Source organism: Sciurus carolinensis, chromosome 4, assembly GCF_902686445.1.
Source record: "Sciurus carolinensis chromosome 4, mSciCar1.2, whole genome shotgun sequence".
Classification (NCBI taxonomy): domain Eukaryota; kingdom Metazoa; phylum Chordata; class Mammalia; order Rodentia; family Sciuridae; genus Sciurus; species Sciurus carolinensis.
In genome coordinates, this window is record NC_062216.1 from 145,485,611 (window position 1) to 145,502,078 (window position 16,468).

Here is a 16,468-nt window from a genome sequence, read left to right on the forward strand (position 1 = left end):
TATTTTATTTATTTATTTTTATGTGGTGCTGAGAATCAAACCCAGTGCCTCACACCTGCTAGGCAAGCGCTCTACCACTGAGCTACAACCCCAGCCCCATAACGTCTAATTTATAGAGAAACTCATCGCTTCAAGTAAAATTTGATTTCTTGCCAACAAAAAATTTCACCACAAAAGGTTCTATTCTTCTGTTCTATAAAACAGGTTTTGCTCTTATATTACTCTCTGCATACTAGTTGGAGATTTTTACTTTAATATGCGCATGTCTATCCATTATGCAAGTTTTTTCATAAAATAACTAAAGCATCTTTTTGAATTATCACTATTCGAACTTAACTGGTAAAACATTCTGGCCTTACATTTCCTTTTGAAGATCTTTCTATTACATTGGTAATAGAAAGGCAGGCTTTGTAAAGGATCCAATATGACCAATGCCACCATGGTTCTACGTTTTTAAAAATTTGTTTATTTAAGAATTCATAGTCAGGCATTTTCCTGCTGTGGTTACTTTTCTCATCAACATATGAAAGGGAGGAAATTACCTTGTTTTTTTCGAGTAAGGACATAGAAAAACACAGATTATAAAGTTATCTTTTATGTTTGTTTTACACTTTCTCAGCCAAATATTGATATCTTTAATAGTAAAAGCAATGATGAGGTTTTCTACCCTGAAGGACCAAGGTATGTTAATAATCAATGGTTGTTTTTCCTTTTAGGAAAGAAGCCACAAGTCTTACAGACCATTAACCGTATTGACATTTCGCTTAAATTATCTACTTAGTGAACTAAAACCAATGTCATATCATCTCCTAAATATGATTTTTCATGCCGTGGTCAGTGTGATATTTCTTAAAGTCTGCAAACTGTTTTTGGACAATCGGAGTAGCATGATTGCTGCTCTGCTTTTTGCAGTGCACCCAATACACACAGAAGCAGTAAGTAAAACTGTAAATTGATTTTTTAAAAATATATTTTATCTTACAAATCCTATTCTGTGATTATACTGCTATGTTTTCAAGAAAGAATTTTAATCCAAGTGTTTGAAGACTCTTAAATTAGTATAGGTCTTAACTCCCTCACATACAAAGTCTGCCTACTGCGTAAACATTTTAAATTTAGAATACCGTTGGAACCATAACATTTTATTCATTCATGAACATATAATCTGGGCGTGGTGGTGCACACGTGTAATCCCAGCAGCTCAGAAGGCTAAGACAGGAGGATCATGAGTTCAAAACCAGCCTCAGCTATGGCAAGTCACTAAGCAACTCATGAGACCCTGTCTCTAAATAAAATACAAAAATAGGGCTGGGGATGTGCCTCAGTGTTTGAGTGCCCCTGAGTTTAATCCCTGCCCCCCCCCCAAAAATGATCTCTAATTTCTTAACTTTAGTAATGTAAAAAGTATAGTTATTTTTCTTGACTAATGGTTTTCTATCAATATTGATTTTAAATATTATTTGTCAACTTGTCAATTTTGTGTTTTAAAGGATAGAAAATAGTAAGGCAAATACAAGTTCTGAAAATATATCAAAATAGCTGAACAGGCATCCTAACAAATGATGATACTCAGGAGTTTCATATTGTCTGTTGCCATGTGTTTTAAAATCATGAGTTGTCTCTGCTATTGCCAGTATATCCATCCGGCCCCCTCCTACCAAGACACACCCAAACTATTTTTTCATTTTTCTTGTTTGCTTTGAAACTTCACAGTTGCCTCCCAGCAAGAGCTAAGAATATTCAGTTACTTTGTTACAAGTTTTTCTTTGAAGCAAAAGTTAATGTGTGTTTTAGAGGGAGTTCATTTTAAATTTCCTTGAACCATATAGTATCTAGCCAAATGATTTTTCCATATGTTTACAAAAATGATAGGTTGATCTTAAATTTTATAGTAAGTTCAAAATGCTCCAAAGGAAGAGCTTTATATATTTTCTTTAATTTAATGGTCTTTTGAAAATTTATTGTCTCTTCATTTTGCGGATTTATCAAGGTATAGCTTACTAAATTTATCTTTATATTTTTAAAATGTTCCTATTTTAAGTAAATATGTAAAAAGTACTTAGCTTTTTTTTTTTAAGAGGATTCTTCTGAATATCGTCCTTAAATTTGTAAGATAATATCAGTGAAAATATGCAGAATCTCTGCACTAGTTTTGCAGCATTCTGGGAGTCTATAATTATTTCAAAGCAAGTTAAAATAACCATAAAAGAACTGTTAAAAAGGGTCACTGATTTTCATATATGGAAGATACATAAATTCACCATCTGAGGGCACTCAAAGAATGTTTACAAAACAGAAACATGCTCTTGAAGTGTATAGACTCTAGTTTGCAGCTCAGTGTTTGTTACTATTATAGAGTAAATTTTCAAGATACAAACCCACTAATTTTCACTAATACAAACCCAACTCTTTCCCTTTCTAGGTAACAGGTGTTGTAGGAAGAGCAGAACTACTATCATCTATCTTTTTTCTAGCAGCATTTTTGTCATATACCAAATCAAAAGGACCAGATAATACCATAGGTAAATTCCTGACATTTGATTTTTATTTCTGTCACTATAAAACTTGATCAGATAAGTTTTATTTACTGTAAGTGCTTCTCATAAAATATTATTGCCACTTTGGGGTTTATCTTTATATATTGTTCTATCTTAGTATACTTGGAAATATAAAGTATATAACATTGTAAGAATTTTTTTTTTATTTATGTATACTTTATGTTTTATCATGAGCCATTAGGGTCTGTAGAATCTAATTTTTAACACCAAATAGCACTAGAATATAAGTAGTCAGGCCAAATTATTTCTGTCTGTTGTTATTTGTTTAAAAAAAAATAATGTACCAGTGCTTCAGTTATCTAGTAGGTTGTGATGTTGTTTAGGCAACTTTAAAAACCTGCTAGAATTTGACTTTTATTATGGGTTGATTATAGTTCAGTTATTTACTGAGCCCCTACCATGTTTTCTTCTTTGGAATATGCTTTGTATATATTAGTTCATTTGTCTTAATGATGCTTAGCATTGTTAGAAAATAAGTTCAAGCAATAAAAATGATTTTTTTTTTTTAAGAGCACAGGCACAAAGAACATGAAAAGGATTTCATATAGTAGTCTTTTTTATGTAGTTTTTAAAATTTGTCAGTGGCATTTATTTTATTTATTTATTTATATGTGGCACTGAGAATTGAACATGCCAGGCAAGTGGTCTACCGCTGAGCCACAACCCCAGCCTCTTTATATAGTATTCTTGACCTTTACTTGATTGATTTTAAAGTTTAAGGGTTTTTTTCCTTAGTTCGTAGGAAATTTTCTCACAATAGTCCCAATATACTCATGATAAGAATCCTAATTTTGTGTGTTTGAAAAATAAAGTAAAAAAAAAAAATTTAGCCAAACAGCTTAGTAACTTTCAGATATGTGATACAAATAGACTTGCTTTTTACTGCTATGCATAGTGCCCTCTTGAAACAGCCTAAGTGGTTGAAACATGAACTTGAGAGTATGTTTTCAAATTCTAGTTCCACCATGTATTTACTAGCTCCATTTACTACCTTGGACAAATTACTTGCTTCTGCTTTAGTTTTCTCATTTGTAAAATGTGGTTAATAATAGCCTCTACCTATGCAGTCCATCATGTACTAAGAGGTAATTTAGCAATTAATATGGAATTGGAAACCACTGTCTTCTTTAAGTACCTTCAAAGCAAAGCATGAATGATAGAAAAAAATTCTGTGATCTGTATACAATGATCAGGCTTTTACCTGCCTCTATAACAATATGTCTTGTTATTCTTTCTAATAATTTTACTCAATTCTTTTTGTAAAAAAATATTTTTTAGTTGTTGATGGGCTATTTATTTATTTATTTATTTGCAGTGCTGAGAATCAAACTCAGTGCCTCATGCATGCTAGGCAAGTGCTCTACTACTGAGCCACAACCCCAGCCCTACTCAGTTCTTTTTAATCATTTTTTGTTCCTTCTAATTCTTTTATTTCCTTAAGAATAACTTTATTTCAAATGCTTGGTCTATCTTTTCTTGTAATTTCAATTTAGTAGTATGTTATTCTGTTCGCTTTCTCTCTTACATTTGGTGTACCATTAAGATTATTTTGCCTCATGAATTCAAGCCCCAGGTTCTCCTAAAGTTATCAACCATTTGCCTATTAAGAGAAAATGCCAGGGCCACTGTGTTTCTATCCTGTGATTTTTGAAGAGATGACAGGAATTAAAACCTAGGATGGAGAGTTCCAGGTTCCCCGTACCACTATTAGTACATATTGCCAACAGTTATACCAAATATTCCCTATAGTCTCTTAAAGAGAATTAGCATAGAAAAGAACTAGTCAACCATCCTTCTGAATTTAGAGGGGGAGGTACATGGAAGTTACTGCCTAACAGTGATTGGTCACTTTGCCTATCCCCCTTCTTTGTATACGAGTGATATTGGTCACTCTATAACCTCATTTTTATTTATTTTACCTTTGTTTTCCCTCTTTAAATTTGCTTTTAACTGATAAATAACAAAAAATTGTACATATTAATGGAGGACCATGTACTGTTTCAGTACCCGTATATATTGTGTGATCAGGTTAAACATACCTAAAATAAATGTTTATCTTGACTTTGTGGCAAAAACATTGAAAATCCTTTTGTCTAGCTCTTTAAGGTCTGTGGTACTCAATTGCTATCTGTAGGCACACTACTGTACAGTGTAGCACAGTAGAACTTCTTAGGCCTATCTTACTGCAACTTGGTACCTGTTGATCAGTCTTCACCTGTTACACTCTCCCCCCCAGTCTCCTCAGCCATTAGTAACCACCATTCTACTCTCAATTTTCATGAGACCCACATATGAGTGAGACCACACAGTACTTGTCTTTCTCTGCCTATTTCATTTAGCATGATAGATCTCCAGTTCTATGCATGTTATTGCAAATTATAGGATTTCACTCTTTTTATGGCCAAATAATATCCATTGAGTATATGAATCATATTTTCTTTATCCATGTGTTAGTTGATAAGCACTTAGGTTGTTTCTACTTCTTGGCTATTGTGAATAAACAATATGTTTCTGTGAACAAACAATGTGTTTCTTGGATTTATTGATTTTATTTTCTTTAGATATATATCTAGTACTAGATTGCTGGATCATAAAGTAGTTTTTTTATTATTATTTTCCTCTTATTTTCTTTTGATAATTTTATTTTTGACTTTTGAGGAGCAATTTATACTGTTTTCCATAATGACTACTAATTTACATTCTCAACAGTGTGTAAGGGTTCCCCTTGCTCTACATTCTTGCCTGTACTTGTTATCTCCTGTATTTTTCATAAAAGTCATTCTTACTGGAGTGAGGTGATATTTCATTTGCATTTCTATGACAGTGATGAACATCTTTCATATACCTGTTGTCCATTCAGATGTCTTCTGAGAAATGTTTAAGATCTGGCCATTTTTTAATGGGCCCTTTTTTATTTCTGCTTAATTTTGGGAATTCCTTATATATTAAAGATAGTGATCCCTTGTCAAATGTATAGTTTGCAGATATTTTAAATTCTTGACTGTGCAGAAGCTTTTTAGTTTGATGCAATTAGTTTATCTATTTGCTTTTGTTGCCTGTGCTTTGGGGTCTTGTCCAGAAAATCCTTATACCTTCCAACGTCCTAACGCATTTCTCCATGTCCTCTTTTGGTAGTTTCATTGTTTCAAGTCTTACATGTAAGTCTTTAATCTATTTTGACTTGATTTTTGTAACTGATGAAAGAGAGTTTAGTTCCATTCTTTTACTTGTGTATACCAATTTTCCTAGCACTATTTTTGAAGACTATCCTTTCTCCACTGTGTAGTATTAGCAATTTTGCTGAAAATCAGTTAACTGATATAGAAGTGACCCATGACTTTTGGGCTCTATTTTTTTGCTTTGGTCTGTGTTTCTTTTTAATGAGAAGGCATGCTATTTTGATGACTACAGCTTTGTAGTAAAAGCCTCCTGCTTTGTTTTTTACATCTACTCTTTATACCATCAAGATTTCTAAAGTACCCTGATTTTATCTCTGCAGTTCGCACTAACCAAGGTAGCTGCAGATTTCTGATCCACCCAAAGGAGTCAGGAGAATACATTTCTCTTGTATTCTACTTTAATGCAATCCCTAGTAATACCCATACAAGCATACCTATTGACGATAAACCCCAAAGACCCAAGAGTTTTATTTTTTAACTATGAAAACCACCTTTCCCTCCACTAAATCTTTTTCTAAGATTGATTTTTGAGGAAGGGGCCAACAGATCATGCTTGTTTTACCACCATTTGACCAAAATGAAAACAAAATCATCTTTCTTTCTATACCTTTGCCTTTCTTCCCGATTTGGTGACAAACACCTGTAATCCCAGCCACTTGGGAGGCCAAATCACAAGAACTGAAGCCTGGGCAATTTAGAGAGACCCTGGCTCAAAATTTTAAAAATTATTAAAAGAGTTGGTGATGTAGCTCAGTTGTAGAGTACTCCTGAGTTCAATCCCCATTGCTTAAAAAAAAAAAAAAAAATTAATTTAATTAAAAAAAATAAGCATTTTTACCCTGAAAACATATTTTATGCACTTCTATTTGTTTGTTCTCCTACAATAGAATGTAAGCTGCTTCTTCTGAGTATAATTTTTTCTCAATTTTTACTCTTTTCCAGAGTCATACTTCCTGATGTGCAGTAGATATTCAGTACATATTTGTTGAATAAATGAGCAAGTACATGAATTATTTTTGGTTCTAATAAAAAGGGTGCTAGACCCTGCGTTGGGCCACTACCCTTTCAACTCCTGTGATAACTTAGTACTCTACATTAAATAATTTAAACCTCGAGACCACAGAGGTTTTCATTTTCTTGTTTGTATTATCCATTGTATCTAGTACACATTGTCCTGTATAAAGGTTTTCAATTTGTATTAATTGAAATCATTTCAAATTCTAATTTATTCATGTCCCAATCCATTTTTGTAAACATGCTGCAGTCTCAGGGCCTTTGCATTTGCCTTTGTGCATAACTTTTGAGATTTTTGCTTAAATGTTGCATCAAACATTGTCAGTAGCATTACTCATCTTTCCCAGTCCTTTTTATTTCCCTTCACTGTTTTTATTTATTTTTTTATTTTTTTTCTTCACTTTCTGTTTTTCTCTATAATAGTTAATACTATATGGTTATTATGTATATTATATATATATCATTATTTTTGATTATCATTTCTCTTGCCCCATGTCCTGGAAATGTAATAGATATTTAAAATAAGTAATTTAATAGACGATTACTGGAGCTGTGTGTAAACTCTTTAATATGTTTTAAATACCTACTTTCAAGGCCATTATTTTCCCACAAATTTTTAATACATACATGTCCCTTCTATTTCATCTACTCTGCATCACTCATTAGTAAAGCTTATTCTCATTCCTACTCCTTTATTCATACATCCCTGTTTACCAGTTTCTTTTATATATATTTGTCAATATATATATATTTGTCAATATATATATATATATATTCAGCTTTAAGTCCAGCCTTTCTTGTGAAAAATCATCTGTTGATTTCTTTCCTTTATGAATTTTAAGTTGAATTTAACATTATACTTTAGACCTAATGTAATCTGTAACATTGGTATTGATGATTTTGGCCTCATTAAAATATGAGTTTGTCTTATTTGTTTTTTAAGGAAGGAGTATTCTACCTAGTATCTTTAGTTGGTTTTTTATGAAGGGTGGGTACTGGGCATTGAACTCAGGGTCACTCGGCCTCTGAGCCACAACCCCAGCCCTATTTTGTATTTTATTTAGAGACAGGGTCTTACTGAGTTGCTTAGCACCTCACTTTTGTTGAGGCTGGCTCTAAACTTGGAATCCTCCTTTCTCAGCCTCCTGAGCTGCTGGGATTACAGGTGTACACCACCGCGCCCAGCTAGTGTCTTCAGTTTTTTGAGTTTGGTTTGGTTTTTCGTTGTTTTCCCTTTGAATAATTGTAGTCTGTAGAGTACTTTCAAGCTTAAAACAATTTCAAAAATACATGTTTCTGAATTAAACCCAATAACAAAAAATATATATATCAGATTCATGAATTATGTTCTTGTTTACGCTTGGAGCTAATGTTCTTAATGGGTAAAAACTGAAGTTATACAATCACACTACCATTTTTAAACTGGAAAATAATGAGATGTCACATTCTCATATGTGACTAAAGTTTAGAAAAGTTGCTCAAAAAGCAGTTAATAGTTGATACAAAATTGCTTTCTTAATTCATTGCTCTTTAATCAAATTATTACTAAATAACATTCACTTAAAGATGAAGTACGTTTTCTATTTATATGGAACACAGGAATATTCTATTGCATATTTTTAAAGAATAATATTGATTTAAATGCTTTTTAACCCATTTTATTTTCATTTTCATAATCCTTTTTTATGAGACTGGTACTCCATTTTGCCTGATGGTTTTTAAATTTCAAGATTTTAATAGAAATATAATAAAGTATATGGATATCTGTGTTATAATTCCCAGGTATTTGTATTTCAGATTGATACATTTTTCCAAATTCATCATTCTACCTTTGTTTTAAAAATTAGTATTTGGTTAACTAATTTTCATCTACACAAAATTTTTTGTTAAATTTTATATCTTGATGTTTTGCTTTGAAGATATAAATTCAAAATTGCAAAATTTAAATGTTTTAAAATATGAAGTATTGACCAATGGGAAATAACAAAAATGTTAATATGGAATCACAAGTTTAAAGTTTTGTTTTATGATATTATGAAATTATTTAGTTTTCTTTATTTGTTTTTTTCTATCCTTTAATTGCAGCATGGACTCCAATTGCACTTACAGTGGTTTTAGTGGCTGTTGCAACACTGTGTAAAGAACAAGGAATAACAGTTGTGGGGATTTGTTGTGTGTATGAAGTGTTTATTGCCCAGGGGGTAAGGAAAAATAAATTTTCTTATTGTAATCTTTTGTCCTAATTGAATCAGATTTTAATAACCTTGTTTTTTTAGATATATCATTACATAAATCAGCTTGCTTACCAATAATGATTTAAAAAATTTGCAAGAAATTTCAATTAAGAAATCAGTGGTAAAGTATGTAGTAATACTGGTATAGTATAATTCATTATTGGCTAAGTTTTGGGCTCAGTTTTGTTCATTATCAGTTCATCAAATTGTTCCACACTGACTTTATAATTATACTTAATTTTTTAATCTAACCTTGCATTTAGGAAGTTCTACATTATTTAAAACATGATGATATATTGTTATTTAAACTTTTTGTCTTTTTCAGTATACTTTGCCATTATTATGTAATACTGCTGGACTGTTTCTCCGTGGAAAGGGTGGTATTCCATTTTCTATGCTGCAGACACTAATAAAACTCATTGTCTTGATGTTCAGTACATTATTGCTTGTTGTGATTAGAGTCCAGGTTATTCAGTCCCAACTTCCAGTGTTTACAAGGTATGAAATTCTGGTTCTTTTTTGTTTTGATCATTCTGTCTTTTTAACTTTAGACTTTAAGTGGTCATAAATTTGGGAAAGTCTTTGATTTACACCGAATTTTTTCAGCAGCTTTATTGAGGTATAGTCTATATATTTTAAAAACTGCACATAGTGTTCGAAATATACAGATTAATTAGTTCTGTCATACCCGTACACCCAAGAAACCACTACAGCAAAGATAATGACCCACAAATTGGCTAAGTGTTAAGATTAGTGTTAAGTCTTCTCTATCCTTAGTGATTTTTGTTGATCAGTTGTTGAGAGAATATTGAGGTCTATACTATAATTGTAGATTTGTCTTGTTGCAGTTCTATCAATTTTGTTTTATGTGTATTTTAAGCTCTGTTATTAAGCGCATAAATGCTTAGGATTGCCACATCATCTCGATGAGTTAATATCTTTATTATTATTAAGTGATCTTTTTCATTGCTAGTAATAGTCTTTTCTCAGAAATTCACTCTGTTTTATATTAGTTTGTCACTCCCGCTAGGCAGAGTGGCACACACCTGTAATCACAACAACCTCAGAGGCTGAGGCAGGAGTATGATAAGTTCACGCCAGCCTTGGCAATTTAGTGAAACCCTGTTTCAAAATAAAAAGTGCTGGGGATGTATGTAGCTTAGTGGTAGAGCTCCCTTGAGTTCAATTCCCGGTACTGCGTTTTTTGAGTTCAATTCCCGGTACTGTGTTAGGGGGGCCTGTCATGCCAGCTGTCTTTTATTAGTGTTACATGGTACATATTTTTCCATCTTTTTTACTTTTAGTCTAACACACTCCTCCCCTCCCTCCCTCCTCCTCCCTCTGTGTGTGTGTGTGTGTGTGTGTGTGTGTGTGTGTGTGTGTATATGTGTGTGTGTGTGTGTGTGTTGGTTTTTTGGGGTGTTTTGGATGATTGAACCCAGGGACACTTCACTGCAACCTACATCCTCAGCCCTTTCTAATGTTTATTTTGAGACAAGGTCTCACTAAGTTGCTTAGGGCCTAAGTTGCTAAGCCTGGACTGGAATTTGCAGTTTTCCTGCCTTAGCCTCCTGAGTCACTGGAATTACAAATTACAGGCTTGTGCCACCTAACCCAGCTGCTTTTATATTTAAAGAGAATTTCTTGTGGGTTATACATAAGTGGGTCTTAATCATTCTTTTTTGTTTGATTAGATACTCTGAGGTGCTTAAGAGGAGGTGTTTGGCCCATTTATATTTAATATGATTAGCAATATATTTGATGTAAATCTTCTATCTTAACTGTTTTCTCTTTGTCCAAACTGTTCTTTGTTTCCTTTTTACTCTCCGTCTTCCTTAGAAGAACGTTGCCTTGGTGCTATTTATGTGCATTTCCCTTGAGCATACATTATAATACGTTTTGTTACATTTTGCTTGAAATACTTATCTTTGGAAGTATTGCAGTGATGAAGTCTTTTATATTAACTCATGGAGTTATCATTTTCAGTGCTCTGCCTTCCAGCAGTACCATTTTTCCCTATGCATGAAAGACTTTCACATTTCTTGGTATTCAGCAATGAGTTTGTTCACTTTTGTATCTAAAAATGTATTTATTTTGCCTTTGTTTTTGAAAAATGCTTTGTCTGAGTGAAGAATACTACCTTTGTTATTTCTTATTCAGTACTCTAAAAATGTCCCCCTACATCTTTTGGCTTCCATTATTTTTAGTGAGAAATCCTTTCTCATCCTATATTTTTATCCTTCTGCATATAACATTTATTATTATTATTATGTCTTTTGTGTTTGGGGCGGTGTTGCTCAAATTAATTAAGCTTCTTGAAATACATTAGGTTTTACCTTATATTAATTCAGGGAGCTTTTTAGCTATTACTATCTCAAATATTTTAATGTCTTCTTGTCTCTCCCTTTTCTGGAACTTCACTTATATGTATCTAGACTTCTTCAGGCGTTGGAACTGATTCGCGGTTTATTTTTCTCCCTCGTTCTATCCCCCTCATTTTTATTTTGGATAGCTTATTTTGCTATGTCTTCAAATTCAATAATATTTTTATTTTCTTGCCGTGTATAACTGTCGTTAATTTCATTTTGTTATTTCTCATCTTAGAAGCTCTTTTCATCTCTAGAAGGAAATCTTGATTCAGATCTTTTACTTGTCTGTCATATGTCTACATATTCTATTTTGTTTTATTATCTTTCAGTATTCTTTCTGTGATCGGTACCATTTCTTGATCAATTTTATATTGAATAAATTTTCTTCTCATAGTGAATTGCATTTTTCTGCTTCTTTGAATGCCTGGTAAATTTTTAATGGATGCCATATATTGTATCTTCATGTATTTCTATAAATATTTTTGAACTTTGTTTTGGGATGTACGTAAGTTATGAAATATGTTTTGTCTTCTAGTCTTGCATGTAAACTCTGTTTTATGGGACTGCAGCAGGCTTTAGGATGGGGCTAATTTTGCACCTTAACATCTTTCTAACTTATACCAATGACTGAATTGTGAAGATTTCCACATAAGTGCTGAGGAACTATTCCCTCCTCTGTGTGATTTTAGGGGATTTTTATTTCTCATCCTGCGTCTATATCCTTTTTCAAAATGTTAAAGAACTGTTAGTTTTCCTAAGACCATTATAACAACCACAAAGTAAATGGCCTAAAACAACAGAAATTTATTCCCTCACAGTTCAGGAGGCCAAAAGTCCAAAATCAAGATGTTGGCACAGTTGATTCCTTAAAGAGGCACTGGGGAAGAATTTGTTCCATGCCTCTCCCAGCTTCTACTGGTTGCTGGTAAACTTTAGCATTCCTTGACTTTGTAGCTGAATCACTCCATTGTGTTCCATCTTTATGTGGCTTTCTTTCCTGTGTCTGTCTGTCCTCTCCTCTTTGAGTAAGGACACAGTCATTGGATTTAGACCTTTCTATAATATGTCATCATCTTAACTAATTATATTGGCAAACTCCTACTCCCAAAATAGACCATATTCTGAAGTTGTGGACAGACATGAATTTTGGGGAGACATAATTCAGACCACTACACTAACCTTAGACATTTCCTCTCATGTAGAAGTAGAAGTTATACTGAATTTCAATAATCTATATGCAGTATTTCCTTTCTCCATTTCATGTTTCCTTTTAGCATTCTACTCAGCTAAAATTTAAAATGAAATTTATACTGGTTCTTTATTCAATTTTAAGTTATTAGCATTAAATGAAAGAAGTTTGGGGTTTTTGTTTGTTTACAAAAGACCAACACACAGTCCAGGATACTATCCATTTTATTGCGTTGTGGCACTGAATAGAATAGATTTTCTTCAGATAATTTTCTAAGTCTAAAACTTGATAGTATTTTCACATAATTAATTGACCTCAGTATTTAAAAAAAAAAAAAGAGTGACTTCAACTTGCAGAATTTTTAATTCTGGCCATTTAAAACTAAACTGATTCAGGTTTAACAGTAGTGGAAATGGATTGAATTGTAGATATATACTTTTAGATCTCCTTCAGCCCTTAGTTTCAATGTTTTTATTCTGATTATTACTCTATTTAGAGAATTTAAATGAACTATTTTCTGTCTACAGTCGGAAATTTGGTTTATTCATCTTTGTAAGTGACTGTTGCTGTTTGGAACATGTAACATTAAATATATATTTTTCTCAATATAAGCATTTAAAAATATGTGTGCATGTGTATGAATTTCATTCTATTACATTACCCTGTGAAGCTGATTTTAATATAATTTTTTAACTGATTAAATATGGTTTGATCTGTTTTAACATTAACTTTTTCTTTGATGTCAGCTATCCTAAATAAGCTATTAATTTTAAAAGCTACTCTAAATATTGGATTATAGGGAGAAAGACAGATTTGTATTCATTTCTGCCAATTTTTTTGAAAGTTCAAGTAGTGACATAATTTATTACTTTTCGTATATACAGAGATTTCAAAAATGAAAGTTTTAAAAAAATATTTATTCAAATAGTATTTACTTTTCTCAATTATTTGATATATTTTAAGAAAATCAAGTCTGGTGAATGTTGATTTTTTTTAATTGACTTATTCATTTTAAAATGACATTGGGTTTTTAAATTGTTATATTTTAACACAGCCAGTGAGATTTAGAACATAGATTTTAAGAAGTTATTCATTTGTAATGTACTTTTTAAAAATAATTTTATTTAGTTTACATGAAAAAGACTGCTGATAAAATACATATTTAACATATGATGACTTGCAGAAAAATAAACTAAGATATAGTTATTAATATATTAGAAGAAAAAAAGTAGAACACAAGTAGAATGTTATATAGACCTACACAGTTACCACTGTGTACTAGAAATTTAGTTTTTCGCTTCCTAATAATCAAAGAGAAGATGGTTAAGTGCGGAGATAATATAGTTTTCTCTGTCCATGAAAGAAAAAAAAAAAACAAATTTTGTCTAGGAAACTTAATTTTTTAAACAAAAATTAGCATTTAGCTTACTAGCTATTATAAGCAGTTCTCTCTAAAATAAACATCTCATGTAGGAAAACATTTAGTGAAATTTAATGAAAGTAATTTTGCCAAATGTCATTTTGTAGTATGAATTATTCTAATAATAACTAGAAAGAGATGACCTGCTTGTTCTTCAGATAATTCCTCATAAATTTCACTTCTCTCAACTAGACATTTCATATAATTCAGATAACTTGAATTTTGGAATGATTTTACACATTATTCAGTATTTTATTTACATATGTTATAGAATAAAATTTGTGTTTAAAATGTGTTTCTTATAGGTAACTTTTTTCCATTCTTTATACAGGTTTGATAACCCAGCTGCTGTAAGCCCAACTCCTACAAGGCAGCTAACTTTCAACTACCTCCTTCCTGTGAATGCTTGGCTTCTATTAAATCCTTCAGAACTGTGCTGTGATTGGACCATGGGAACAATACCACTTATAGAGTCATTTCTAGATATTCGAAATCTTGCCACTTTTGTTTTCTTTTGCTTTCTGGGAGCTTTGGGAATATTCAGTCTCCGATACCCTGGTGATTCCTCCAAGACTGTTTTAATGGTAAGAAACTTCCTTCACTTTTCAAGCAATGTTGCATCCAGTTGATTAACTAAGAGACTACCTTTAATTTATCAAAGACATCTTTTTAAAGCAGTGAATTTCCTTGTCAACACCATTCTAATTTGCAAACTTATTTCAGGTTATCCTAAAATTATATACCAGGCACACATTAACATATAGATTTCGTATATAAAATGAAAACTGACTGAATTTTCCTAAATAGGTGGAAACTTAAAATCATGAAGTTTTCTTTTTTTTTTTTTAGTTCATTTTCTCTTAGCTTCATTTAATTAAATTATACACATTTGAAGAAATGGTTTATATTGTATACTTATTTTCCTGGCACAGAGGAGAGTGTCCTGTAAAATATGCAGCTAGAAAAATATACCTGTTAAGTTCTCATTAGCAAAATTATTATTTCCTGAACTAACTCTTGCTATCTTCAGAGAACCCTGATTAGTTGAAAAGGTTTTTGTTGTTGTTATTTTTTTGAACTGTCATTTTCTTTCTCTGCCCTCAGTTCTTCCTCACAATAGTTATTTTTCTTCTTCCTTTTAATTATCAAAGACAGTGATAATCTATAACATTTTCTTAACATTTACTACTGATTAGAAAATATATGCTTCAAAAGTATACCATTTCTGGCTACAACCACTAAATGCATACTAGGCAGCATTTTACACACTGAGGATATGATAATAAGAGGAAATATTAAGTCCTATTTCCAGGGAGTTGTCTTCTAGAAAAATTTGAAGCCAATGGCTGAGATACAAAGAAGATTGAAAGAATATAAGATTTAGGGGATATCATGTTTACATCATCCTTGGACATGTTGAATGAGGTTTATTTAAAGCATCCTAGTATTTTGAACAGCATTTCATGCCTGTAGTTCAAAAGAGTTTCCAAAGTTGCATATAAAGCTTTTATTTATTAGCATAGAGGTAGTAATTGAAACCAGAATGTAGATAACATTGCATATAGAGAGCTTATAGAGCAACCTGTATCAATTAGGGTTTTTTCAGTTCCCAAGAACAGTTGCTAGCTAATACCACTTGTAGATGCATAGAACAAAAGTTAACTCATGTTCATTATGGATGCTTTAGAGTATCTGATCTTATTTCTCCCCTAGAATTAGTTAAGGTGACTGTGTAGAGTGAAGAGAAGCCTATAAGTAGGTCTTAAGAAACTATCATATTTAGATTTTATTCTGAATAGAGAAAATGAACCTAAATAGGAGAGAGACCAAGTGAACAGAAAAGTAGGAAAGTGTTTGAAAAGACAGATTGGTTAACTCTTAAGAGACATTGTAGAGTAGAAAATGGAAATCTCTTTGAAAAGGGATATCTGTTGGATTTGACCTCTTACAGATCTATTAGTTAATTGAATGATATTTATTTCTGTGGAGTGACTTGATTTGGAGATAAGAAAGTAAAGAGAACTAGTTCTCATTGGAGAGAAATTTGATTGGTTGATATTTAGAAACATTTTCATTTGAGTACTGAGCTATCTTTTAGCTAATGAATTGGCTTAAAAAATAAAGCATACTAAATTTAAATGTTGATTAAGTGGGTTTAAACTAGCTACATGTTGCCATGGCTACTAAGGTAGCTTAAAGATGTATTGTCAAATGAGAAGATTTTTAAGGTTGGATAAGCAAGAGCATGTTTAAATTCTGCCACAAAGGATACAGTTAATTTAAAAGGGTTGAATAAATGATAGAAGGGATAATTGAGGTTTGTGAAGAGCAGGGAAATGCCAAACACAAGTTTGACCTGAAATGGAAGGAGGAAATTTACATTACAGGAAGAAAGGAAATGAACATAAATATAAATATTGGTAGGTTTAATAGCAAGAAATTGAAGGAATTCTTTTCCTGTGACTTCAGCTTTCTTTGCAAATTAGTCAATATGGTTGCCTGCTG

General features: G+C 31.9%; 1 protein-coding gene across 1 annotated transcript in view; it reads left to right on the forward strand.

The window, feature by feature from the left end:
* Positions 1-16,468, forward strand: part of Tmtc3 (transmembrane O-mannosyltransferase targeting cadherins 3) — a 48,466-nt gene that overhangs the window by 8,384 nt on the left and 23,614 nt on the right. Inside the window, exons 3-7 of the mRNA XM_047550765.1 lie at positions 717-935; positions 2,423-2,522; positions 8,837-8,952; positions 9,311-9,483; positions 14,295-14,547. Of these exons, the coding sequence (XP_047406721.1) occupies positions 717-935; positions 2,423-2,522; positions 8,837-8,952; positions 9,311-9,483; positions 14,295-14,547 (861 nt within the window). The remainder of the gene's footprint in view (positions 1-716; positions 936-2,422; positions 2,523-8,836; positions 8,953-9,310; positions 9,484-14,294; positions 14,548-16,468) is intronic.